A 25,754-nucleotide genomic window follows, 5' to 3' on the forward strand; every position below is an offset into this window, starting at 1 on the left:
AGAGAAGCTCACTAAGTATCACCCAAACCAAAGCCCAGCCGTACCTTTGCGGTAGCTCCTCCCCTTGGCAACCACACAGCTCTCACTATGGGCAGATGATGGGCACACCCTATTATCAGTTTTCAGGTCCTTCTTCTCAGATTCAGAGAGGCCCAGGACAAAACCCTGCTGCTCCTGGGTCTGGGCATTCTGCTCATCCACCGCTGGTAAAGAAAGAATATTCTTGTTAAGACTTCTCCAGTAGGGCTAAAGGTGCTTTAGGCCCTCTCTTCTCAATTTAGAATAGATCACAGCTCAGACCCAAAATCCTCACCACCACATCTTAGCCCAGTGCCCTAGCTCAGTTAATACAACAGCACCTGGGCATTCCAGATGATAGCTGGGGAGAAAGACTCTGAGACAGGGGGGATGTGGAGGTGAGGAGAGTTACAGAGAAGCCCCAGCAGGACAGTGGCATGGCCACACCAGGGACCAGGTGGCATGTGACCACAAATCTGAAGTGAGAAGAGGTGGGTCCACTCAGGGTAAGGAGTAAGGGAGGGGCACGGTATGCTTGGTCTTTTACCACATCCAGGGAACATGGGAATTCTAGTGCCACCTAGTGACTAAGAGGTCCATTACCTTTTTCTGTGTGCTCTATGATCTGGCGAATTGCTTTCTTCAGGCTGTTTGCTCTCAGCATTAGCTGCTCCCGAGGCCGGAAGATCTGTGGCCGTGAGGGGCATGCAGAGCCCACTAGCCGGTCCCCAGCAGAGCTACAGACGTTGCTTGATCCATCCCCATCTTCAGCTTCCTCAGCAATGGTTGGAGGTGGGTTAGACAGAGAGGATGAAGCCTGAGACTCATCATCCAGAGTCTTGAGGAGAGAGTCCAGCTTCTCTTTCAAGACAGAGCACTATATGGAAGGAAAAGTGGCATAAAAAGCAAGCTCTTCTGCACCTGCTGCCCCACCTACCCTGTGCCCAGGAATCCACCTTCTTGGCCATGACCTCCGACTCCTGTGAGCTCTCTGTTGTCTTCTCATAGGCCTTGCCCACCCGAGCTACAAAGTCCTTCACAGTCTCACAAAGCACTCTGTAGGAAACAGAAGGCAGCTGGGCTGAGACCCTGGGTGGCACACTTGACTGCCTCTCTGAATCCCTGAAGCCCCGGCACTCACTTGGCTGATGAGATCACCACTGAATGCTGGTCTGAAGTCAAGATTTTAGAAAGATGAGCTGCAACCGAGTCTTCATAGAAGAGAATTTGTTGCACCTATAATCACACCAAAAATAGGGGCACTTAGTCTCAAAATTGACTGTGAGTGCCATTAGTATCCGACTCAAGCGGAGGTTTTCTTGGGCCCTTCTGGTGTATCCCTTGACGGAACAGACCATCTCAAAGCACTATCAGGGCTGTCTACTACTAAGGGAACAAGGTCAAAAGCTTCACCAACCTGTGAACAGACTAAAACAATGGGTCTGAACAAAACAAAACCTGTCAGAGGTAACAATCAGGACAGTCAAACAAGCCTGGAGGCCCTGGTAAGTAACCATTCAGACCAAAAGTTTCCTTTCCTACTTGACCAGAGACTCTGCCAATTGGTAGAAACCATCCCGCACTCCTCTACCCACCAACGGGAGAGTGTCACTGTCCTCTGCCCTCCCTGTGGCCAGCAAGCTTTCCCACAAGCCAAAGAAAGTGCTAGACTCTCCAAGATTTTCCTAGGCACTTCTCAGGTTCTGAACAAATATATATTGGGTTTTCTTCCGAGACAGGGTTTCTCTGTGTACGTATTGCTGTCCTAGAACTCGCTCTATAGACCAGGCTGCCTTGAACTCACAGAGATCCTCCTGCCTCTGCCTCTGCCTCCCAAGTGCTGGGATTAAAAAAATGCCCTACCATGCCCAGCATCTGCATAAATATTCTTCTCAAAACAAAAGCACAGACCATTCTCTGCATGAAATCATCCAAAGCAGACATGGTTTTGTTTGCTGACTGTTGCTGCCCTTGACCCCTGCTTGACAGACCAACCAACACTCAGGTAGTCCCAGTCACCTAGTAGGACCAACACAGCATGTGTCAAGCACTGCAGTCAGGACATAAAGACAAAACCCCACCCCTCAGGATTACAGAGCTGAATCCAGTGAGTGGCCACTGCTCAGCACAAAGAACTGATGCTGAAGCAGAGTTATCTAACTGCAAGGGCAACGTAAACAACAGAGAGGGAGAAGTGGGCAGAAATAAAAGACTCCTGGAATAGACAGGAGGGGGCTGGTAGAAAGGAAGAGCAGATTGTAATAGGTGCTGAGTTACAGTCAGGAGCATAGGACATCACAGGGGATTAGATATTAGGAAGCCCCTCAATTCCTGGTGACAACTTAGGAAACCCCATACAGGTATGAAGCCTTAGGATTGAACCTGCTTAGCCTCAAGCTCAGTCCGAGGTTCACACTTGAGGACCACACAAGGGTCAGGGATGCAGTCAAAGGCCGAGCAAATGAAGATCACCACGTAGGGCTTAAACAGCAGGTGGTAGGCTGGGACGCATCTCTGTGTTGAGTGCCATGCCCGGCACTATAAAAGAGCAAGAGCAAGCAGATAGTGGTACCTCTGAGTCCTCGCTGAAGTCCTCAGTGACTGTGGAGGAGGAGGCCTGCCGAGGAAGCTTGGTCTCATATGCCATGACACTCCACCTGCACAGGTCCAAAGTCAGCTCAGTTGTAGACTGCCCACCAGCACTCAGAAATCTACAGACCCCCCAGAACCAACCCCTCATTGCTCCAATGTTCTGGTCTAGTACCTTGACCATAGTACTATTCTGACTTCTTTTTCTGGTTGAGACATGGGCTAGTGTGACCCAGGTTAGCCTTGAATTCACTATATATCTAAGAAAGAATGATCCGACCCTCTGCCTCCACTTCCTAAATACTAGGACTGTGGGCGTATCATACCACTTGCAGTCTGGCCTCATTTTTAAGCTCTCTCTTGACTCTGCATCTGTAATTTAGCTCTTGACCTGTCTGAGAAAGATGTCTCATCTCCACAGCCCATAGGTTACCACAGCTCACCTTGGCATTAGACATGGTTTTAAGAGCTTACCAGTGTTCAGTATGCCCAGAGGAGATAACTATCTCACAACAGCTGACACATAGACACCCTGCTCACTAAGAGGGGCCCAAATGGGAGGCACATCAAAGTCATTCTGACCACCAGCTAATCCTGAATCCTAAGGCACCAAGGAACATTTTCATCAGAAAAAAAATGTGTGTGTGTGTGTGTGTGTGTGTGTGTGTGTAGTTTTGGGGAATGTGGGAGGCTGCCATCTAGCTCCAAAATAGGAATATCCCATTCAAGGAAGCCAAGGTAGTTATACTCTAGAACAGTGGTTCTCAACCTATGGGTTGTGACCCCTTAGGGGTCCAAAAACCCTTTCACAGGGTTCACCTAAGACCATCAGAAAATACATATTTACATTACAGTTCATAACAGTAGCAAAATTACAATTATAAAGTAGCAACAATAATAATTTTATGATTGGGGGTCACTACAACATGAAGAACTGCATTAAAGAGGCACAGCATTAAGAAGGTTAAGAACCACTGCTCTAGGGAATAACTACCCATACTCATTCTGAGTATGGTACAATGTGGGACAATGGTGTTGCTCAAGTAATGAAGATGGTTTTGCAGATCGTTACCAGACCCTGAACCAAGACAGTCAAACTACAATCACCTTCTCTGCAACCCTGAAGGATGCAGGAGTGGCCTCAGAAGATGACCTGGAAGGTCTGAGGCATGTTTTGTCTTTGTTTTCTTTTATCCTTTTTTATCTGATCAAAAGCCATAAGAAAAATAAATATATGCTCAAGTCCAACTTGTATAAGTCCTGCCAGAAGACCCATGGTTCTCACTGGTCTCAGTCTAAGATGCCTTGTCAGGCTGCTATTCACAGTCCTAGCTGCCCCACTCACCTGTCCAGCATCTTAGTGCTGGCCCTCTCCAGCTTCGCCAGGATCTGAGGGAGCTGGGTGTCATCATCACAGGCAGAGCCCCAGCCGAGAACACGGGCCAGGTCATTCCCTGTCCCCAGGGGCAGCACACCTAGCTGACACTGGTGGAAAACAGTGAGGGAAACTTGCCCTTAGACACCAGGTCTAAGAACCAATCCCATCCAAGACCCACCCTGTTAATGTCAACAATGGCCACAGGAAGAGAAAGAGGTTGGATCTGAAGTATGTGGCCTGTACCTTCTCAGCAGAGCCCACCAGAGAGGACAGATGGACTCTGGGGTCACCAGCAGATACAAGGAGCACCAGCCCTTCCTCACTTATTAACATGTCTTAATAATCAACCTTTAAGGGCCCCTGGTTCCTACAACCCCTTCCTTCCCAAACATACTGCAGTACCCACAGTATGTAGCTTCCCAAACATCACTCACCCACTATGCATCTCACTCACTGAGGCCAAATTCACTTTTCAAAAGCTGTCATTAGCATCACTCCACACAACTAAAATCATCCCCACTGACTTCTAGGGTCCTATCAAAAAGCATGCTAAAACAGTCTGAACATACCGGGCCTAGTCTGCTCCCATTATCTATGAGTTGGATGCTTCCCCAAACTGGCCCCAACCCTGTTCTATCTTCCTAGACTGAGCAGAGGGCAGAAATGAGGGAATAAGGCAGAGCAGAGAAGAAAAAGGGAGCAAATACGAGTTTTGGTAAAGTTTGCTGCTAGTCGAGAGGGACCCAGGACTGCAATTACCCAAGGGAAGGTTATTCTCAGCAGCCCAAGGATGGTCCAGACTAGGGAGGATATAGCAGAGCTGGGGTCAGCAACTTTAAGCCTAGCTTAAATCAGGGAGAGGAAAAGCAAAGAATCAGAAATAGCTGTGGACTTCTGCTTGGGCCCTGGACACATGGTGACACATGGACAAGGTAAAAACTCAGTGACAGATAGGGTTAGAAACCTGCAGCACTGCAACACCCAAAGACCCCTGAGAGTCCCCAGAGTTGACGTGGCACCACACTCCAGCAAGTCACAAAGCTTTCCCCTAAGGAAGAGTGTGAAGGACGGGGATGGGACCCATGAGGTCCAACCACACAGCATGTAATAAGCCCAGTGGAAGGAACACCACCACATACAGAGATGGGGAAACTAGAGTTGACAGAGCTCTGAGGAACAACAAGGAAACCACAGGAAACAAGTGTTTACAGAGCGTGACTAAGTACAAGAACCACATTTACAGCCTTCCTAGCAAGCAACAGTAAATTCTGTTAATCCTACCACTGGGAGGCGCTACTTCTCTAGAGTTACTGGTGGCTGTCAGTAGGCCCTAGGACCGTCCCTAGTCCAAACACACTGAATTACAACGATCATGAAACATCAATTTTTAAATGTGATTTCCTCAGTAGAAAATAAGACAAAAAAAAACATAAACAGAGATTCATTTAAAACATCAGTCAAGTAAGGCTGTTTGACTTTATCATTACTTAAAAATAAGACTCTGTTCACATAGCTGGGCAAAGTTCGTGTCACCTGGAAAAGGTGAACTGGAGCAGTCCTGACCAGTGCAGTCTGGCACTACACATATTTAAATAAGGGCTCCTCAGAACAGAAGATCCTGGAGCATATGCAGGATTTTTGCCAGGGTTGTCTCAGCCTTCCAGCCATGCACTAGGGTAGAAGCATTAACACAGGGAGCACATCCTCTGGAGAACTGCCACTCCGAGCTGCCCACGGAGCAAAGTATGGAAGTGCACACATACTGTTCTTTCAGCAGTACAGTCAAGGAATACCAGATGAACTGCACATTTAATACAAACAATCTGAGTGGTGGTTATGACAGTGTGCAGTGCACACTGGAGTGAAAATTCAATAAACACAGTAAGCAATCAGAATAATCTATTTTCTCTACCATTAGAAGTTAAATATTCTTTCTTCCTCTCCTCTCAAGCCCAAGGCATCCAGAAATTAGGTACATCACCTCCCAGTAAAGAGCTAGAGCTTAAGTGACTATAGCCACCACAGAAAGCCTGATGGTTCCCGTGTTGTTTTTACAGCTCCCTTGACCAAAATCAATCAATCAGTCTCCTCCCTCCCTCTCTGTCTCTCTGTCTGTCTCTGTCTCTCTCCTCTCCCCCCCTCTTCTCTCTCTCTCTCTCTCTCTCTCTCTCTCTCTCTCTCTCTCACACACACACACACACACACACACACACACACAACCTCCACAGCCTCCGAACCTTCATTGCTAACTCTTAGACACAAACATATTGAAACACAGCCCAATACCCAGACTTCTTGGCCCCTTTCTGACCTCAGCTCTTGCCTAGAGCTGGGGTTTCCCTCAACCCAGGTACCTGTTTGTGAAGGTTGAGACTGTCGATTTCAGAGAGAACCCAGCCAACACTGCCATCCCCGCCACAAACCAGAATCCGGAAGGTGTCAAACTTCTGAAATAACCGTAAGCTGTAGAGAATGGGAAGTCAGGGAAATGAGTGTACTCTAAAAGACAAATAATGGTTTTCTGTCCTGAGCTGGGGGAAGCACCCTGTTCCGTATGGCTGAACCTACACCCAGGCCGAGCCCACATGTATACAGAGTTTATGAGACAACATTAGGTGTCTGTCTACCCTTCTGCTCAGGGCCCATCTTTGTCTATGTGGCTGATGATGGTTCCAGATCCCAGCAGCTCTTCCAGCCAGGACCATGGAGGAGACAATACACACATTCCACAGAGTATCAAGACAATCTCATTTGATGTGAGCAGCTACGAAGACTTGTGGGCACAGTCTTTTACATCCCAGACAAATACTGGACCCAAGAATCCCTACCTTCAATAGTCCTTATTCATGTACTAACCACCAGCCTTCCTTGTGGCCTGGCCCTGAGCCTTGATACCACTCACATAGGTTACAGATGCCCACAAAATACTAGCCCCTCTACAGCATTTAACCCCCAGACCAGACAGACAGCTCTCCTAGTCATGTAATTCAAGCCTTTTCTCTTTAACTTCAGCCTCCCTTTTGGGCTCCTGTTGGTCATACTGCCTCTCCCACTCATAATGACACCACAGCCTTTGCTTACTCCTCACACTCTTCCTGCAGACTTCATCCCTGCTTTCAATTCAAGAACCACACAGGTACTAATGACTAATTCCACAATGTATACCCCTGAAGCTCCATGCCCACACCTTCACCAGGATGTACATCCCTGGTGTCCTATAGTGCCTCCAGCAGGGTATGTCCCTCCTTGGACATGGTCCTAGCCCAATATTTGGATATGCCCCCTAGCTTCCTCCCCTAGCTCAACTAGGCTCAGCCTCTATTGCTCCTCTGAGTTCTCAGGGAGCTTCCAACAAAACCCTCCTCAAGCAAAAGGATTGTTATATGTTTTCTCTAATGACTTGCTATTTAAGAGGTTGTTGTCCTTCCTTTTCAGGAAAGACTCAAATATCTCAGCAAACAATTGCAGCTCTCTCTGACAAGCATCTGATGTCCTCAGCTCCCCCAAGGTCTAACCAGGCCCACCATGCATATAGGAGATGATGGCTCTCCTTAGGGGCTAGCGTACTGGAGATACTAAGACACTGGCTTAGTATAGGCACCCTTACTAGAGATCCCAAAAAATCAGTGCCTCCCTCCATTCAAGTGGCCGAAGGTCGTACCATGTGACCCTAACTATCCACATTTGTTGCCTTCCCATCTGTGGGCTTGCAGAGCTGTCTCTAGCAGAGCTGGACACAGAGGAAGTACTCAGAACACAAGCTAAGATAGACAACAAGGCATTGCCTCAGATCTGAACCTAAGTGCTAAGCAGCAAGGCTGCATTTGACCTCCAACTGGTGAGAGACGTATTTACATGTATCCTTTAAATATTTACCTGTGAGGACTTTGCTCTCTGGGGAAGCAGTGGTCAATCAAAGCCAAAACTCAGGAAGCTTACAAACTGTGTGATGTCAGGTGCTTTCCATAAACAACTCCCATGCCAGCTCCACTGGACCTCTTTGTGTCGCCTCACTGTGCACAGTTGTAAATCATGGAGCTCTTGCACATCACAACCCAGTTCTACTGTGTAGCTTTCCTGCCACAGCACCATGAAGCCTAAAACTCAGTTCTACCATGCAGTTTCCCTGCCAGAGTACAGTGGAGCCTTCGTGCAATATCCCTGCAGTACATTTATAGCCACATGAACCCGTCTGGTGTAGTGCCTCTGGCATATATCATACCTTGAATCTCCCTACTGCCGAACTGAGACTAGTTCCTCATCAACCTCAGAAAGAATGAACCCGTGCTGTTCAAAAAACAGGTATCTGTTGGATTCCAGGAATCCTGCCATTAAGCAAGCAGTCTGAGGGAGGAGGTCATTTATGACTGACTTCCAGAAAGCGGTGCAGCAAGCGGTCAAGAATAGCAAAAAGAAATGGAAGGACCAGTACCAAGGAGTGATGGGAAGCATGAGCCCCAAGCATGTCAGCTAAAGACACACAGAAAAGAAGTCAGGCTCATGCTATAGCAGCATCTGGCTCCAAAATAATTCCCTCTTGAGTTCCTCCCAGAATTCACATTAAAGTAGGGGCTACAAACACCTTCCACTTCAGTCTCCCCAAATGCTAGCATGTCCTCTGAGTTCTATCTTACAAAGACAAATATTTCCTACAAACTTGTGGAAAATACAAAACCAAAAGGAAAAGACATGGTCTTACTGACTGGGAAATGAGAAGCCTTAGACCCTGATGCTCCTCAAGTCTCACTGCACCTGTATGAAGACACTACTATGTTCTCAAGATGGAAAAGCCCCCTTAGTTTTGCTGAAGAAAAACTTCCTATGAACTAAGCAGGCAGTAAATAGAGCAAGGCAAATCTGTAAGCACCAACATGGAAATACTCCAAGCACAGGAGCTGATGTGTGTGAACATGTTGCACGTAGCAGCTAGAGTAGGTGTGTATACATGTTTACAGACATGTGGTGCTTTTACAGTGGAAGCTGAAGGGTGCAAACATCTACCAACTATTAGCAATATGTCCTTCATAAGTGGAATTTGGTGATAGGGAGTTGAACTTCTTTGCTATTTAAAGTATTTTTTATAAAAATTTACTTTTATTTTATGTATATTGATATTTTGCTTCCATGTACACTCATGCATCAAATGTGTGTAGTGTCTACAGAGGCAAGAAGAGGGTGTCAGATCTCCTGGAACTAAACTTATAAACAGTTGTGAGCTGCCACATGAGAGCTGGGAATCAAACTTGGGTCCTCTGCAAGAACAGCTAGCACTAATACACACTAGCTAAAAATTTCTTCTCCTTCATCCTTTTAAAATAAGCATGTCTTAACTACAAAACATTGGAAGTTCCAAGAACAGCACATCTCACACAATCCCTACCCAAGGTGTGGTCCTCCATTCATGAGGTCAAAAACCTGGGCAGGGTTCAGCAACTGCTTGAATCTTCTGAGGAACTTCACACCTTGGTTGTCTCCACTTTTGGAGTTGACGAAGACCAGCAGGGGGCTTGTGCAAGATGGGGGACAGGTGGCCTTCCAGAACCCTGAAAGTGAGGGTGGAACAGAAAAGAGCCCTTACAAGCTATTGAGGTGCTATGGACTGAATAAGCAGCAACAATCAGCACAAGAGGCACAGAATTCACAGAGTGAGCCAATGAGTCCGTGAGGAACAGCCCAGCTGTGAGGAGAGTGAGCCCACCTCATCTTATCTCCCATCTTCAAGGACTCTAGATTTGACCTCACTACACTGTCCCCTCCTCTTGCTGCTAGCCTGACAGAACTCTTTCCTCTAAAACATGTACCCCAGAGATACCCTTCACCAATCCTTGCTAGCATGCTTTTTCATTGTCCCGATGGATATGGAGAGAGGTTCTGGGCCAACATGCTAAGATCTGCCACAGATGGTGACAGGCACAGCCCTCGAGCTCATGGCAGACCAGGACACTTTACATCTGATCTCTACTCAACAGCCAAAGGTCTCTATCAACTCTTCCAGAAAAGTGCTGGCTCAAGCTATGAGTCCTATGGCAATTCCTAGGATGACAACTGTGGCCCCTGCCCATTCCACAGCTGAGCCTAGCCTCTTGATGACCATGTCTCAAAATTGCCAAGACACCCATCTCCAGAGCTGGTAGGGGAGAAAGCATGGAAAAAGGGCATGTATGTGAACACAAGCATGGAGCACCTACCATCAGAGTCAATACTGTTGAGTGCTGTGGGAGGGATGACAGACACCTTACACAGGCCAAGTGGACACTTCGTCACCAAGGACTCTTTGCATGATGTATGAACCTAAAATAAAAATCCACATATTACCAAGGGTCACAGTCTCCTTGGACACACCAGAGACTCCCTGGCCCAGCAGCTGGAAAGCCTTCTCAAGAAGAGGCAAACAGCATTAGAGCAGGCTAATCTATGCTCTAGGCATCCTATTTCCTAGCCTGCACATTGAAGTTGAGAATCAGATACATCCAATGGGAGTCAGACATGAAATCAAACTGCAGCCTCAGCTCCTATCATAGTTAACTTACCTTTCAGGGTTCCTGAACAACCTGCCTTCCTGTGTCTAGGCTCCTTCCTGGTCAGTCCCAAGCTCAAAACCAGGTACAAGCCATAGAAACCACAGCTGTCTAACCATGGACCCAGCATTAAACACCTTGATTGGGGGGGGAGAGAGGGGAGCACAGTCATTCTGTGGCTCCTCCTCCATACACAGGATGTTGATTACTATAATTATTGTCCTAGAACAAACTTCTCTCAGAAGAGCTTCAAAAGTATTCCTACTCTCTCTCACAGATAAGACCCATGAACCTGTGCCAAAAGACCCCTTCCCAACCTGCTGAGATGCTGTCCAGGGAAGATATAATAGTTTTCATGTAAAAGGCAGGATCAAATCAAAGGAAAGGCACTATAAAACTGTCAAGAATGAGGATGACCAGGCACATCATCCTGGTCATGGGATAGTCAAGGCTCTGAGCTTTTGGGAAGCCTCTGGGGTAAACTTACAAGGAGTTAAGAGGAAGAAAAACAAATCCCGGGGCCCAGTTGTGTCCGCACACCCACAGGCAGGGCAGATGCTGCACACTCACCATGGCCTTGCACCAAAGACAGCGCCAGTCCTGAAGGCGCAACACACTGCCACAAGTCTTGTCACACACAATGCACTTGGCACTCACAGGCAGGTTTCCTTCCAGCCACTGGTGGGGCATGGCAATCTGTAGACCAAACAGGGACATACTAAAGATATCCCAGAGTTCCAACACAGGATCAATTGGACATCCTGAGGCAAAAGGGCTCTTTTTGAGACACTCCTCCCGGCACAAGCTCCTCCCTGATGGCCAGTGTGGACAGGGATAAGCAGGGCCTATGAGATGCCTTCCACATCACAGCACTTACTAGGAAGGAGACACCCAGACTGATGGGGATTAGGGCAGAGTTGGGTGTACAGTAATCACAAAGGTCCCACACTGGCAGGGACACCTGATCCCAGTTTGATATCTCAAATGAGAAGTGTAGGGGGAAGGCAAGATAGTGGGTGCTGTGCAAGTCACAGGCAGAATGCCCCCTGGACATACCCCATCCTCATCCTCAATGATGTCCTTCCCGATCGAGGCCAATGTGGTCCACTTGCAGTTACTGGTTGCACGTACAGCACACCGTTTGTGAGCCTTAAATTTGCACACTGTGGGAAAAGGAACACACAACCCTACAAGTTTCACTCTCGGCAGGAGCCTCCCTGTAGAACAGATGGCTGCTTAGTGAGGTTGGGGTGGAATGAAAAGATTTTGATGGACATCCTTGGTACTGCTGTCCAGAACAGCAGAGTATGGTTAGAGACAGTGGGGACAGCAGGGTGAGCAGCTAAGGCTTTGCAGGACAATGCGGGCCACTGTCACAGCACCTAACCGCTACCCAGCAGATAAGCAGACTCAGAAAACACTTTGGAACTGAAATAACTCCATATAACAAAATACTCCTCTTTTGAACTTTCTTCATCCATTTAAAATAAATGTAAAACAAGCCATATTCACAAGCTATACAAAATGAGCAGAAGATAGGCCTGGTCATAAGTCAGAGCTTGCAGTCCCTATGTGACCCCTGGTTTGCCTAGAACCATCCTCTGACCCTGTACTCTCTGAGGCATTTTCTCTCCTATATTCAGGACACAGCCCAGACAGGGCCCACACTCCTGTCTCTTCACTACTACTACCCTTCCATTCCTCTGCAGAAGCTCTGTGATACATGACACCCAAGGCTGAGTCCTCCAGGTGAAGATCAAGAAGAATGCAGTGGTGGGGACCACTTCTCCCTTGACCACCCTCAGTCATAGCAATACTCATTTATTATGATTGTGCTTGGATTTCAAACAGTTTATCAAGTAAAACCTCAGGTCACCTTTCACCACAAAGTGACAAATGCAGTTTTCTTACCTTCACAGGACAGCCCATGTGATGTGACTCCAGACAAAACTTCACGACACACATTGCAATAGGTTGGCCGTGCATGGGAACAGGCATACCAGTTGTGCATCCCTGAGAAATGATCCATACTGTATTGGGTAGGCTAGAAGAATGATATATAAAGAGGGCAAAGGTAAGATTTCCCTTTGGAATTCTTTAATGTAACAACTTAAGGAGACTCTCATAAAGTACCCTAGAGAGGAAGTCAGATTCAAGAAGAACAGGAGGACCACAGTCTTGACAGGTTCACAAGACACATGCTGGGGTCCACTCAGAAGTCATTGAGGCAGAGGGCATGTTAGAGTGAGAGCACGAGAGGCAACAACAGGCACCCAAAGAAAATACACTTCTCTTTTCACCTCAAAATGCTCCCTGTTCTGGACAGTCTTGAGTGCTGCAATCCAATCTTCCATTTCTTTCCTGTTGTCAGCACACAAGATGAGCTTCCTACAGGGAGTGATGACCTGGAAGAAGAATGCACCCCATGAACCTGTGAACACGGCCAAATCTGGCAGCTACAAAAGCTGTATCTATGAATGTGCGTGGTCACAGGGAAAATGCTTCATCCAGGTATTCACAATAAACAGATCATAAAAGTATCATGTGTTACTGTAAATCAAGATCAATCAATCTCAGCTGGGCAATGGTGGTGCACATCTTTAATCACACAGTACTTGGGAAGCAGAGGCAGGCAGATCTTGAGTTTGAGACCAGCCTGGTCTACAGAGTAAGATTCAGGATAGTCAGGGCTACAAAGAGAAACCCTATCCTGAAAAAAAAGATCAATTTGCCAGGCGGTGGTGGCACACGCCTTTAATCCTAGCACTAGGGAGGCAGAGGCAGGTAGATCTTTGTGAGTTCGAGGCCAGCCTGGTCTACAAGAGCTAGTTCCAGGACAGGCTCCAAAGCTACAGAGAAACCCTGTCTCAAAAAAAAAAAAAATCAATTTCACTCCCAACTCAAAAGGCCAATGGTATTTCATTAGTTCTCCACCAGCTGCAAACCTAAGTGAACACTCAGAACTCACTGCTCAGACTATATAAGAAGTAAGTCCTAGAAAACTGAAAAAGAGAAACAAACACAGGAACATAGAGCTGTTGTTCCAGAGAGCTTTAACTTAATGAGAGAAGTACTTAAAAGACATAGGAAGTCTGATCCAGTTGCACTAAACTAACATGAGCATGTGTCCTACATAAGACAACATACCAACAACCAGCTTCTACAAGTTAGCTGGAACGATACACAACTGGTAGTAGCCAACAGATGGAAAGGAAGGCAGGGAGAGTTTATAAACTAGTGAGAAGCTCCCTTCCGAAAAGAACAGAAATAATAAAATGCAGGGATGCTGCATCAGTACCACCACAGAAAGGAAGAAGCAGCCTCTTTTCCCTATCAGTTTGGTGAAGTTCAATAAGAAGACATCTAGACTTGTCAAAAGTGTGATAAAAAGGAGTCACAAGTACTGATGGGAGGCAAACAGGTACAAACATTTTAGGGAAAAAAAGTGATAACATTTATCAAAATTTCTATAACCTCTTAATTTTTTGTATAACAAATGATACAGGAACAACAAGCTCGGCAGGTACAGGCTCTCACTATTAAGCCCCAAGACTTGCACAACAGAATGAGGGACCCAACTAATGCAAGTTGTCTTCTGACTGTCACACATGTACAATATGTGTACATAACAATAAACAAATACATGGAACATAAAATGCAAATGTTTAAGTAATTCCCAAATCAAATTTATAAAACAAAAATGTTTGGGTAGAACTCTGGTTTTTGTGTCTTTTCCTTCTATTTTTGATTCCCTTAAGTAGAAAAGAAAGAAGAAAAGCTTCATTCCATTTATAAACTACATGCAAACAAAAAAGTATTTCTATTCTTTCTCTAAACAGCAGCATACTGCAGACATCACTTCCCACCTTTGCTTTCTCTCATAATTGTGTAACCTGGCCTCCATGCCTGACAGCACAGCGTTAGAGGAGCACAGCAGTCCATAATGCAGACACCAGCTGTCCAGCTAGTATTGTTTACCACTGGGAATTCTGCACTGTTTAAAACCCTTTGCTATTTCACGGAGTGACATAGAGAATAATCTTTTACTATTTTTACAGTGAATCTCTAGGCCAAATTCCTGGAAGTGGAATTTCCCACTTACTCTAATGCATATGTAACTTTGTTAAATGTTGCCAAATTTCCTTCTGCAAGTGCTGGGCCATTTTTTCATTCCCACCAACAGGTTTAGAAAAATGCCTATTATGGAGGTGGGTGGTCCTTGGACTTCCCACAGGGCAGGGAACCCTGACTGCTCTTTGGGCTGACGAGGGAGGGGGACTTGATCAGGGAAGGGGGAGAGGGGGAGGGAAATGGGAGGCGGTGGCGGGGAGGAGGCAGAAATCATAAATAAATAAATAAATAAATAAATAAATAAATAAATAAGAAAAATGACTATTTTCAGGGAAGCTTTACAATCAAAGGATTTTAACTTTTGGGTTTCTACCCATCTTATTTATTTAAACTTATAAGAAGACTCAAGCTGATCTATTGGGAGCTCACCAAGGCCAGCTGGACTGTGACTGAAAAAGCATGGGATAAAACTGGACTCTCTGAACATGGCGAACAATGAGGGCTGATGAGACGCAAAGGACAATGGCACGGGGTTTTGATCCTGCTTAATGTGCTGGCTTTGTGGGAGCATAGCCAGTTTGGATGCTCACCTTCCTAGATATGGACGGAGTGGGGAGGACCTAGGACTTACCACAGGGCAGAAAACCCTGACTGCTCTTTGGACTGGAGAGGGAGGGGGAAAGGAGTGGGGGGGAGGGGGAGAAGGGTGGGAGGAGGGGGAGAAGGGTGGGAGGAGGGGGAGGGAATTGGGAGGCTGGGAGGAAGTGGAAACTTGTTTGTTTTTTTTTTCTCCTTTTCTCAATAAAAAAAAAAGTTCAAAAAAAAAAAAAGAAGACTCAATTCAGGAACATGACATTCAAGTGGCTATGATTTTGTCTGGGATTCCGGCAATGAAGGTTCATCCCAGAGATAATGAACACTAAAAGCTTTGTTTACTCTCAGATTCCCGGGGTTCTTAGAATGAAGAATCTGAGGGCACACTGGGCAGAGACATGGTGAAAAGCCAAGAGCATGCTAAAATGAAGACAGAGACAGCAGGGGAGAAGCATGGCCTTACTAAGACTAGAGACCCTGAAGGGTTTCCCTTCCACTACCCACAGCCTCTCACTTGCTGATGTCTGCTCCATAGCTGAGTGTCCAAGGACATGAAGATGAAACTGCCACCCAGAGAAAACTCACATTAGAGAAAAACAGATCTATAACTGCCTCATATGTTTACCAGACCACAAGGACACAGTATGAGGCCCAGAAGTGGGATTAGCAAGTGCTTCAGACATGGTCAAAGATGATGGCAGGAACTGAAACCCTACTCATTATCCTTCGTCTTCTGCAAAGTCTGCAAACTCTTTCTTAATGAGTCACTCTAGGACGGCCTCCACAGGTGAACATTTTCATCAGTATAATAAAACACAGTCAAAGAAAGAATATGTACTTGACACTGTATAGCTCAGCGATAACAGGGATCAGGACACTCACAGAGGTGAACCTATGAGGAGTATACTTCACCTTCTGTATCAATGCAATGTCTACCACTTCCACAACTGTGAGAGGAACAGCTGCATTATTCCAGAATCAGCATGCACTAGAAAATGGAACTTTGCTCCCTCCCCTACTCTAGTACTACATATACTGAAAGTGGATAGTACCCACTGCAAAAATGTTATGCTTAAAGCCAATAAGTTAATGAATCAATCAATAATGTCATTTCCGTAGACTCAACAGCAGAACCAAGGCAAAACTAGCAGACAGATGTCAAGGAACCTGAGTTTGGACTTTACTTTATTTACTCGCGGGGGGGGGGGGGGGGGAGACACGACTTTCTCTGTTTCTCAGTCCTGGCTGTCCTGCAACTCGCTTTGTAGACCAGGCTGGGCTCAAACTCACTGAAATCCACCTGCCTCTGCCTGTTCTGGGATTAAAGGAGTGTGCCACCACCATCTGGTCTCTGGACTTTACTTTAAAGCTATGTCTGTTCTACAGTAAAGAAACCCAAAACAGACACTAAGGCAAACCCCACTTAGCTTCATAGTTGAATGTGGGAAGTCCCTGTTTCTCTTTTGGAAAGGGGGTGGCCAGACACTTAAGAGGTCAGTGAAGGAACCTAATCTGCCTAGGACCAATACCACATTTTGACCCCTGTGCCCAAAGTTTTATAACTTGTAGCAGGTGCTTTTCCAAGCCATGTCCCTATTTCCCCATATGAAAACAGGTACTGACAGCACCACATCATCTTAGCCCTGAAGGATATGTGTCAGCAACACCTTGCAAAGCACTGTCCTGGCACCCTGCACCTGAACCACCCCACAGTCACAATCCTCCACCTTCAGTACTGCCGGTGTGATATGACCAAGAGACTGTCGGTGAGAACACCGCATTCCTTGAAACAGCCCAGTCAATGAAATGAGATCATCACATCAAAATCCTGCCAAATAAAATTAGGCCCCTGCTCCTCTACAATAAGAGCTTACCACCTTCCATATTTCTGAACTGCCCACAGACAACTGAGTCTGCCAAGTGTTGTACCTGGCTCATCCCACAGTCCTCATCTCCCTGAAGAAACCTTGCAGGCCAGTCATACCACCTGCCAACAGGTACCACAGAGACAAGAAGTACCTTTTTTCCATGTGTGTATTTTTTGCCTCAGCAAAAAGAATACAGAAGTTGGAATTCTTTTTTTTTTCCAAGACAGGGTTTCTCTGTAGCTTTGTGGTCTGTCCTGGAGCTAGCTCTTGTAGACCAGGCTGGCCTCAAACTCAGAGATCCATCTGTTTCTGCATCCTGAGTGTCGGGATTAAGAACATGCACCACCACCACCCAGCTAGAAGTTGGAATTCTTAAAAACATAACAATAACCATGTAGTCAAGAATGGTATGGCACACCTTTAAGTCCAGTACCCTAAGGCAGAGGCAGGAGGACAGCCTGGCCTACACACCAAGTTTCAAGCCAACCAGAGCTACACAGTGAGACCCTGTCTCAACAAGAACAATAAAAAAAAAAAGAGTAAATGGAAGGAAGGAAGGAAGGAAAGAAAGAAAAAGAAAAAAGGAACCCTTACATATCCCCATGTTTGAGGACTGGCAAGACAGTTGAACAGGTAAAGCATGACAACCTGAGCTTGATCCCAGGAGCTCACATCCTAGAGGGAAAAGAACTGACTCTCACCACACATGTGCTATGGCACACACAAGATAAGTATAAATTATTAAAGAAAGAAAACCACATACACAAGAGACAGCAGGACTCAGAGACATCCAGCGATGAGCACAAAAGGCAGTTGGGATTTTAATGATTCAGGGTTAGAAATAGATCTTAACTCTGTTTCTAAATATTTTTACAGAAATATTTGCTTGGTATTCTTCCCAAGGAAAATGCAAATTGAAATTATAGAGTTAAAAGTTTATTTTATTTGCATTTGTTTATTATTATTATTATGTGTGGAGGGGTTCATTTCACAACACACATGTAGAGGTCAGAGTAAAACCTGCAGAAGTCAGTTCCTTACCCTGAGCCATATCAACAACCCTGAGATGCTTTTTAACCTACCAGATTCATAGAGCTCATACTATAATAGCAGGCTACACTGATTCTCAATGGCAGAGTATAAGTTAACACAACCTTTATGGAGAGCATATGGTAAAATCTACCAAGCTTTAAAATATAGACTTTTAACTCAGCAGAAACATTTCTCTAAATTTACCCTGCCCTTCACCTGCATAAGAAACCACACACTGCATAGTTATTCAGGGCAGCACTCATAAAAATGGAAGATGAGAAATCACTCATGCTGACAGATACAAAGATGGCAGGAGAATGCCTACAGTAATTATTGTGTTCATATAGTGGACACCCACACTGCCACTGAGAAGACGGACCCTCTGCAGCACAGCTCCCCAAGACATACAAACAATAAAAGCAAGCACAGCAACTGTGTGGTGTAGAGGGGAAACGCAGTGTCAGTTAAGGGAAACTGAGAGGCTGGGAAATACTTCATATCTGTTTCTTACCATTTCTACACCATTTACTAGCAACCCAAAGGACCCAGTTAAGAAACATCCTGAAGTTTACAATACACACTATGGCTCCCAAAAAGCAACTATGGAAGGGAATTTGATTGAGGCACGGTGGCACAAGTCTTTAGTTCCAGCATTCTCAAATGCCTGCAAAGGCAAGGAGTTCTAGGTCAGCCTTGACTAAATAATGAAAGCTGTCTCAAAAAAAGAAAAGAAAAAAGAAAAAAATGGAAGGAAGGAAGGAAGGAAGGAAGGAAGGAAAGAAGGAAAGAAGGAAGGAGAAAGAAAGCTGTTTGACTAAAAGAACTTTTGTTTCTATCTCTTCAGACAAGTGCATGATTTCCCACGAGAATAACTTCCAGCAGCCGCAGCCGTGCCAACAGGAACACAAGCAGAATCTTCCTCCTAGGACACAAAGGGGCAATCTGGTAGCACTCCTCTCAACAGGTCCCACCCAGGCACTGCTCCACACGGGCTCAAGACATTCAAGGTAGTCAGAAGACCTGCCATGGTGCTGGGAAGAATTGGCAAAAGATTTGACTGAACCACAGGCAGTGATCTCTGGGAAAGCGTGGTGAGAAGGTATGAGCTACAAAGGCCGAGGATGTGGCTCAGAGGTAGATGCTTGTCAAGCAGGCACAAGGCCCGGTGGGCAAAACAAAGGAAATACACTAGAGACATAGATGAAGTTTCTAAAGATAAACTAATAGTAGGCTCTGGTTCACACCCACTGTGGTTGACAGACAGTGGAGGTGTCAGATGACAACACTAGCTAACAGAGATGGACACTTGCAACCTCAGGTGACCCACAGGGTATTTTACTTACAGTATCTACCCAGTGAGCCTTCTTCACACCCTTAAGAAATACTCACTCTTGGCCAGGTGCACACCTTTAATCCCAGCACTTGAGAGGCAGAGGCAGGCAGATATCTGTGAGTTTGAGGCCAACCTGGTCTACAAGAGGTAGTTCCAGGACAGGCTCCAAAAGCCACAGAGAAATCCTGTCTCGAAAATGCAAAAGAAAGAAAGAAAGAAAGAAAGAAAGAAAGAAAAGAAAGAAGGAGCGAGCCGGGCGGTGGTGGCGCACGCTTTTAATCCCAGCACTCGGGAGGCAGAGGCAGGCTGATCTCTGTGAGTTCGAGACCAGCCTGGTCTACAAGAGCTAGTTCCAGGACAGGCCCCAAAACCACAGAGAAACCCTGTCTCAAAAAACCAAAAAAAACGCCTTTAATCCCAGCACTCGGGAGGCAGAGGCAGGCGGATCTCTGTGAGTTCGAGACCAGCCTGGTCTACAGAGCTAGTTCCAGGACAGGCTCCAAAGCCACAGAGAAACCCTGTCTCGAAAAACCAAAAAAAAAAAAAAAAAAAAAAAAAAAAAAAAAAAAAAAAGAAAGAAAGAAAGAAAGAAGAAATACTCACTCTCACGAGAGGAGAACCAATGCAGCCAGATGGGGCTGCTCCAAGTCCTACAGCAAATGAGGAAGCTGAGGGGCAAGCACCATGCAGGCCAGATTCATGGTGGTCCTCTACCCACAGCTGCTTCTTGTTTGGCAGAAGGGAAGACTGTAAAGCGCCTAGTTCCAAAGCAGAAGGCAGTGAGAAGAAGAATGAATCTCAAGCTCTTTTGGATTCACACAGAACAGTGGGATAGCTCATTCCCTTCTTGCAGGGTGAATGGCCTAAGGATCAATGCACACCTCATTAAGTCATCAACTGGTTGACCCTCCCACTATGACATTTTTCAAGAGTTCAAAACAGAAGGTAGAGAAGTAAGATCTGGAGGGTAATGCACCATAAGGCTGAACCACCCATCAAAACCATTGCAGGAAACAGCCTTCCCACCATTAAGGTGAGGCCCTGCACCCAGAATGTCCAAAGGTCAAGACACGTGGAACAGGGCAAAGCACTGAGCATGCCAGGCAAGTATGCAGCCTGGATGCTGAGCCACTTGCTCTTCAGATTTCATGAAGGCAAATTTGGCTAGCTCTGATACAGTTTTCCTTACTCCCCTAGCAAAAAAAAAAAAAAAAAAAAAAAACCGAAAACCCTGGGCAATGAAAACATCAGCGACTGACAGCAAAGACTGGTGGACCTTGGGAATACAGAATGAACACAGTGGGCTTTCACTGGATCCCAACATCTGGATGTCCTGGAATGAGAGCTGAAAACAGGACCTAACATCATCACTCGTGGAGGAGCAAGCCCTACCACCTCCAAAGTCTTTCTCCAGCCAAGGCCAAGAGAAGAGGTAGCCTGATAAAACAAACCCACTGCAGCGGAGTGGCCAAGAGGCTCCCTACTCCTGCCATACCCAGGGCACTCCAGCGCAGGCCAGCTCTCCAGCTACCAGACTGTATCCAGAGAAGGACAAGGAGGATGTAAAGCTACCTTCCTTGCACCCAGAAATAATAACCACTCTATGGCAAAGGAATTGCCAGTAGCATATTAGTACAGACAGCCATTCAACCCATCAATCAAGGAAGAGCATTGTACACCATGAAGCTAAAAGAAAAACCTACGGGGGGGGGGGGTGTAGATGGCTTAGTCAGTAAAACTGCTTAAGCATTTAGGATCTGAGTCCTAGCCAGAATCTTCATAAAAATCTGGGCATAGTGGCACACTTGAATCCCAGAGCAGCTGGGAAGACAGAAAGTCTTAACTTCAGGCCCAAGTGAGAGACCACCTTGTCTCAAAAAAAAAAAAAAAAAAAAAAAAAAAAAAAAAAAACAAGGAATAAGAGCAATACCTCCAAAAGCTGTACATGAGGTGGAGAAACTAGAACACAATGTCAGTTAGAATATAACATAGCATGACCACTCTGAAAATAGTGAAATCTTTAAAAATTAAACTTGCAGGCTGGTGATATGGCTCAATAGGTAAAGGCTCTTACACCAATCCTGACAACCCCAAGTTCAATCTAGGGACCTACATGGTGGAGATAACTGAGTCCTCCAAGTTTTCTTCTAACCTCCATAACTACATTGTGACACATGCCAGCACCCCCCCCCCAAAAAAAAATAAATAAGTGCAACAAAATCACTTTTTAAAAAACTAAACATGCAATATCCATAAGACCTAGCAATCACTCTTCAGCATTCATTATGGAAGAACAGACAACCCATTCTATATCCATGAGGATCATAGCAATCTTGCTCATAATCACCAAGCACAACTCCGAAGCTCTCCTTCCATAAACTATAAGCACTGTGGCACACCTATACCATGTAATATACCCAGCAATAAAAAGGAACAATGACTGATACACACAACTTAAGTCGAGCTCCAGGAATCTATGCTGGGTAGAAAAAGCCAATCCCAAGGGTTATGTGCTGTATTAGCTATTTGTACAACATTTCCCAAATAATGAGGGTATAAGAATGACAAACAGATTAGTAGCTACAGGGGTTGTAGAAGGAAGTCTTGAGCAGAAACAACGAAAGCAGGGAAGAAGCTGAGAGAAAAGGCAATTCTTTGGATTTAGATGATTTCAATGCTGGCATACCTGCAGGACACATTCTACAGCTTTACAAGAGCTCTGAGGCAAGCTAGTAAAGGGTACAAAGGCACTCATATGAAAATGTTATTTACAAGAAGCCATGATCAACAGCAATTAAGTATGACACGAGAACATTGAGAAGTGACCTTACAATAAGCCACACTTCTAGAGAGGTCTGACTCAGTGTAAGTTAAAAGTGCACCCTTATCTTATTAAGACTCCCAGCTTGCCAAGGAAACAATCCCAGATACACCTTCAGCACATATCCTCAAGGAAAGGTGGCCCCAGTATTCTCTGCACCAGGGCTAGGCACCAAGGTGATCACTCAGCAAGCCTGAACCATGCCCTCTAGCTCAGATGCTCACCCTACTGTGGGTTGTAGCAAATGGTCAAGCATTTGGCCTGTACCAGCCCAAGAAAGGTCTGGGAATAAGTGGAGTTGAGGAATCCATGAACGAAGGCGGTTAGCAGGGTCCTCCCTAGAGAGTATTCTGTCCAGCACCCACTTGAATGGGAATGCTGGGAGCAACATGAAACTGCAGATGCAGACCAATGGCCAGGTGTCTCAGAAGTCCCATGTATACGACCAAAGGAGCTTTGAGGTCTTCTTGCCAACTGCCCTCAGAGGCCAGTGACTGCCTCCAGCCACCCAGCAATCCAAGTCAGAAACTACCTCCTCTCTCACATTAATCCCTCATTTGGGATTCTAACTCCTTTCCTCCTCAGAAATAAATCTAGACAGTATTTTTTATTTAAACAAACTGGTAAAACTTCTATTTGTAGACAAACACTAGAATACAAAAGCAAATTTCACAGACCAAAATGTAGCTGGTAATGATGTGGTAAGAAAAGGAGACGGGGTGGGGGTGGTAGAGAATCACAGGGAGAGGTACCCAGGTACTCAAGAGCAAAGACAAAATGGGTGATGAGATCAATCAGGAGAACTAAACAAGGCAAGACAGAGAGGGTGGGCCATGCAGGCCCCAAAGAATAAGAAATTCTACTTCAGGCTAAATGGAAAGTACAAAGCTCCTTCACAGAAGCTGGCATTTAACTCATGTCTCCAGCCTTACTCTGGTTATGACAGACTTTTGGGAGGCAGCTTAGCAATCCTGCACCAGGGCAGAGAGAAGAGAATTGAACCCTAATGTGCTCTAAAGGCCACAGGAGTTGCTGACAAGTCAACAGGCCCCCTTGGCCAATGGGTAAGGCCAGGTGCCATGCTGAGACCAGGGCACCAAGTGGGAAGGAGGCTGAGTTGAGAGGTAGGGATGATCTGCTTCAGATATAGGGATTCAAAGTGTCTATATTAAAGTTGTGGTCAATGTCTTGTCACATCCATAAACTTGTCATCTTGCCATCTTGCCATCATTGTGGTACATTATAAATGTAACTACTCACCTCTGATGGTGCTGAAGTACAGTCATGTATATGCCATTTCCATCAATGGCAGAGACTGGGTACAAGTTGAGCTGTTGAAGAGCTCTTGCTACCTGTTGTTTTTACTTGTTCTGTGATATTTTGATTGCATTCTGACAATAAAGTTTGCTTTGAATCAGAGAATGGAGCTAGCCACTAGCTGACCAAAATTAACCATAGAGGGCTTGGAGGACTGAGGACAAATAGACAGGAATTAGTAAGGCGGGGCTTAGAGTGTATCTCAGTCTTTTTTATGGATGGAGGAAGGGAAGAAATAGGAGGTCCCTGGTCTCTTCCCCACAGCTGCTTTGATCATTTGAGTTCTTATCCCAACATCTGACTCCCAAATTGTTATTGATAAAGAATAATTAGATAAACGCATCATTTACTGTTCCTTTCCTGGCTAGATAAACAAATAATTACCACCATGTGACAAGTTCCTACAGTATTCACTATAGCAACATGTTCTACAGGTTGGTAGCCCAGGAACAACAGGCCATGCCATCTACACCTGTGTAAGTACACACCATGGGATCTGTGCATGTTTGAAGCAGATCCTATTATTAGGTAGCACATTCTTCACAGTTTGGGAGAGCAATTTGACAAGTGTTTGGTCTAGCTGAGGATGTGCAGACATGGGAATTCTATCCCTAGAAACACATACCAGAGACTTCTGCCTATATGTCAGGACAATAAGGTCCTTGGCACCATAACTCACAGTAAAAATCTAGAGAAACCTACTGTCAGTGGATTGGAGCATTCTATATGTCCTGGAGCATTGTGGAAGCTATGAAAACCACCTATGTGGTCTTTACCTTGGGCTGCAGTTGTAAACAGAACACTCTATAAGAATTAGCATTTATAGATCAGCCCCACTGTCTCCGTGGGTGGGTGCGCCCCTTGTCCTGACTTCTTTGCTCATGATCTCCCTCCTTCTGCTCCTCATTGGGACCTTGGGAGCTCAGTCCGGTGCTCCAGTGTAGGTCTCTGTCTCTATCTCCATCCATCGCCAGATGAAGGTTCTATGGTGATATGCAAGATATTCATCAGTATGGCTATAGGATCGGGTCATTTCAGGTTCCCTATCCTCAGCTGCCCCAGGAACTAACTGGGGACATCGATCTATTGGGAGCTCACCAAGGCCTGCTGGACTGTGACTGAAAAAGCATGGGATAAAACCGGACTCTCTGAATATGGCGGACAATGAGGGCTGATGAGAAGCCAAGGACAATGGCACTGGGTCTTGATCCTACTTCATGTTCTGGCTTTGTGGGAGCCTAGCCAGTTTGGATGTTCACCTTCCTAGACCAGGATGGAGGGGGGAGGACTTTGGACTTTCCACAGGGCAGGGAACCCTGACTGCTCTTCAGACTGGAGAGGGAGGGGGAGAGGAGTGGGGGGAGGGGGGAGGAGTAGGAGGAGGGGGAGGGAAATGGGAGGCTGGGAGGAGGCGGAAATTTTTTTTTCTTCAAAAAAAAAAAAAAGAGTATACCCAGAACACAATCCTTAAGAAACTAATAAAAAAAAAAAAGAAGAAGAAGAAGAATTAGCATTTAACTACAGGACTTAGGAAGAGGCTGTACCTGAACTACTTAATGAAAAGTCCACATTAATAAATCTAAGAAACACAGGGCTACACAAATATGATATCACTAATTCAATTTTTGAAGCACCTAGGCAGCACTACCTAGTGCTCCATCTACATATGAATATACAGACAACAGAGCAGCAAACAAAGCATGATAAACACCAAACTCAGACAAGTGGCAGAATAGAAGTGAGAATGGGAAGGGGAAAACTATGCATCTAAGAGCTTTCTTCAGCAAATAACCATGTGTCTTTGACTGGGAAGCATAGTGACTTTTTGAAGGCCCTGAATGTTTCAGCATAAAAATAGAGAGGCAGAACAGAGATAACAATACAGTCATGATTTATAGTCAAGGCTCAGAAATACAAGAGGCTGGTTCGTAGGTTCAAGACTCAGCAGTTATGAGCATTGACTGCTCTTCCAGAGGACCCAGATTCAATTTCCAGCACCCACATGGCAGCTCACAACTCTCTGCAACTCTAAGTTCCAGGGAATCTGACATAGTCACAAAGACAAATGTACACATAAGATAAAAAATAAATTAAGTAAAAATTTTCAAAACAGAGGCTAGTTAGCAATCACACCAGTGGACTGCTTTGGCTGAAAAGGGATGGTCTCAGGCTGGGCAGTGGTAGCACACGCCTTTAATCCCAGCACTCTGTGAGT

General features: G+C 45.6%; 1 protein-coding gene across 2 annotated transcripts in view; it reads right to left on the reverse strand.

The window, feature by feature from the left end:
- Nucleotides 1–25,754, reverse strand: part of Dgkd (diacylglycerol kinase delta) — a 106,714-nt gene that overhangs the window by 16,548 nt on the left and 64,412 nt on the right. For both annotated transcript variants that reach the window (XM_041649810.1, XM_041649809.1), the window contains exons 4-16: nucleotides 12,804–12,908; nucleotides 12,415–12,547; nucleotides 11,560–11,666; nucleotides 11,074–11,199; nucleotides 10,174–10,276; nucleotides 9,366–9,528; nucleotides 6,340–6,448; nucleotides 3,953–4,092; nucleotides 2,591–2,675; nucleotides 1,160–1,254; nucleotides 975–1,074; nucleotides 622–895; nucleotides 45–203 (exon numbers count right to left, since the gene is read on the reverse strand). In XM_041649810.1, the coding sequence (XP_041505744.1) occupies nucleotides 45–203; nucleotides 622–895; nucleotides 975–1,074; nucleotides 1,160–1,254; nucleotides 2,591–2,675; nucleotides 3,953–4,092; nucleotides 6,340–6,448; nucleotides 9,366–9,528; nucleotides 10,174–10,276; nucleotides 11,074–11,199; nucleotides 11,560–11,666; nucleotides 12,415–12,547; nucleotides 12,804–12,908 (1,699 nt within the window). The remainder of the gene's footprint in view (nucleotides 1–44; nucleotides 204–621; nucleotides 896–974; nucleotides 1,075–1,159; nucleotides 1,255–2,590; nucleotides 2,676–3,952; nucleotides 4,093–6,339; nucleotides 6,449–9,365; nucleotides 9,529–10,173; nucleotides 10,277–11,073; nucleotides 11,200–11,559; nucleotides 11,667–12,414; nucleotides 12,548–12,803; nucleotides 12,909–25,754) is intronic.

This window comes from Microtus oregoni, unplaced genomic scaffold (assembly GCF_018167655.1).
Source record: "Microtus oregoni isolate MIOR12 unplaced genomic scaffold, Mior012 000004F_ref0000308, whole genome shotgun sequence".
NCBI lineage: Eukaryota > Metazoa > Chordata > Mammalia > Rodentia > Cricetidae > Microtus > Microtus oregoni.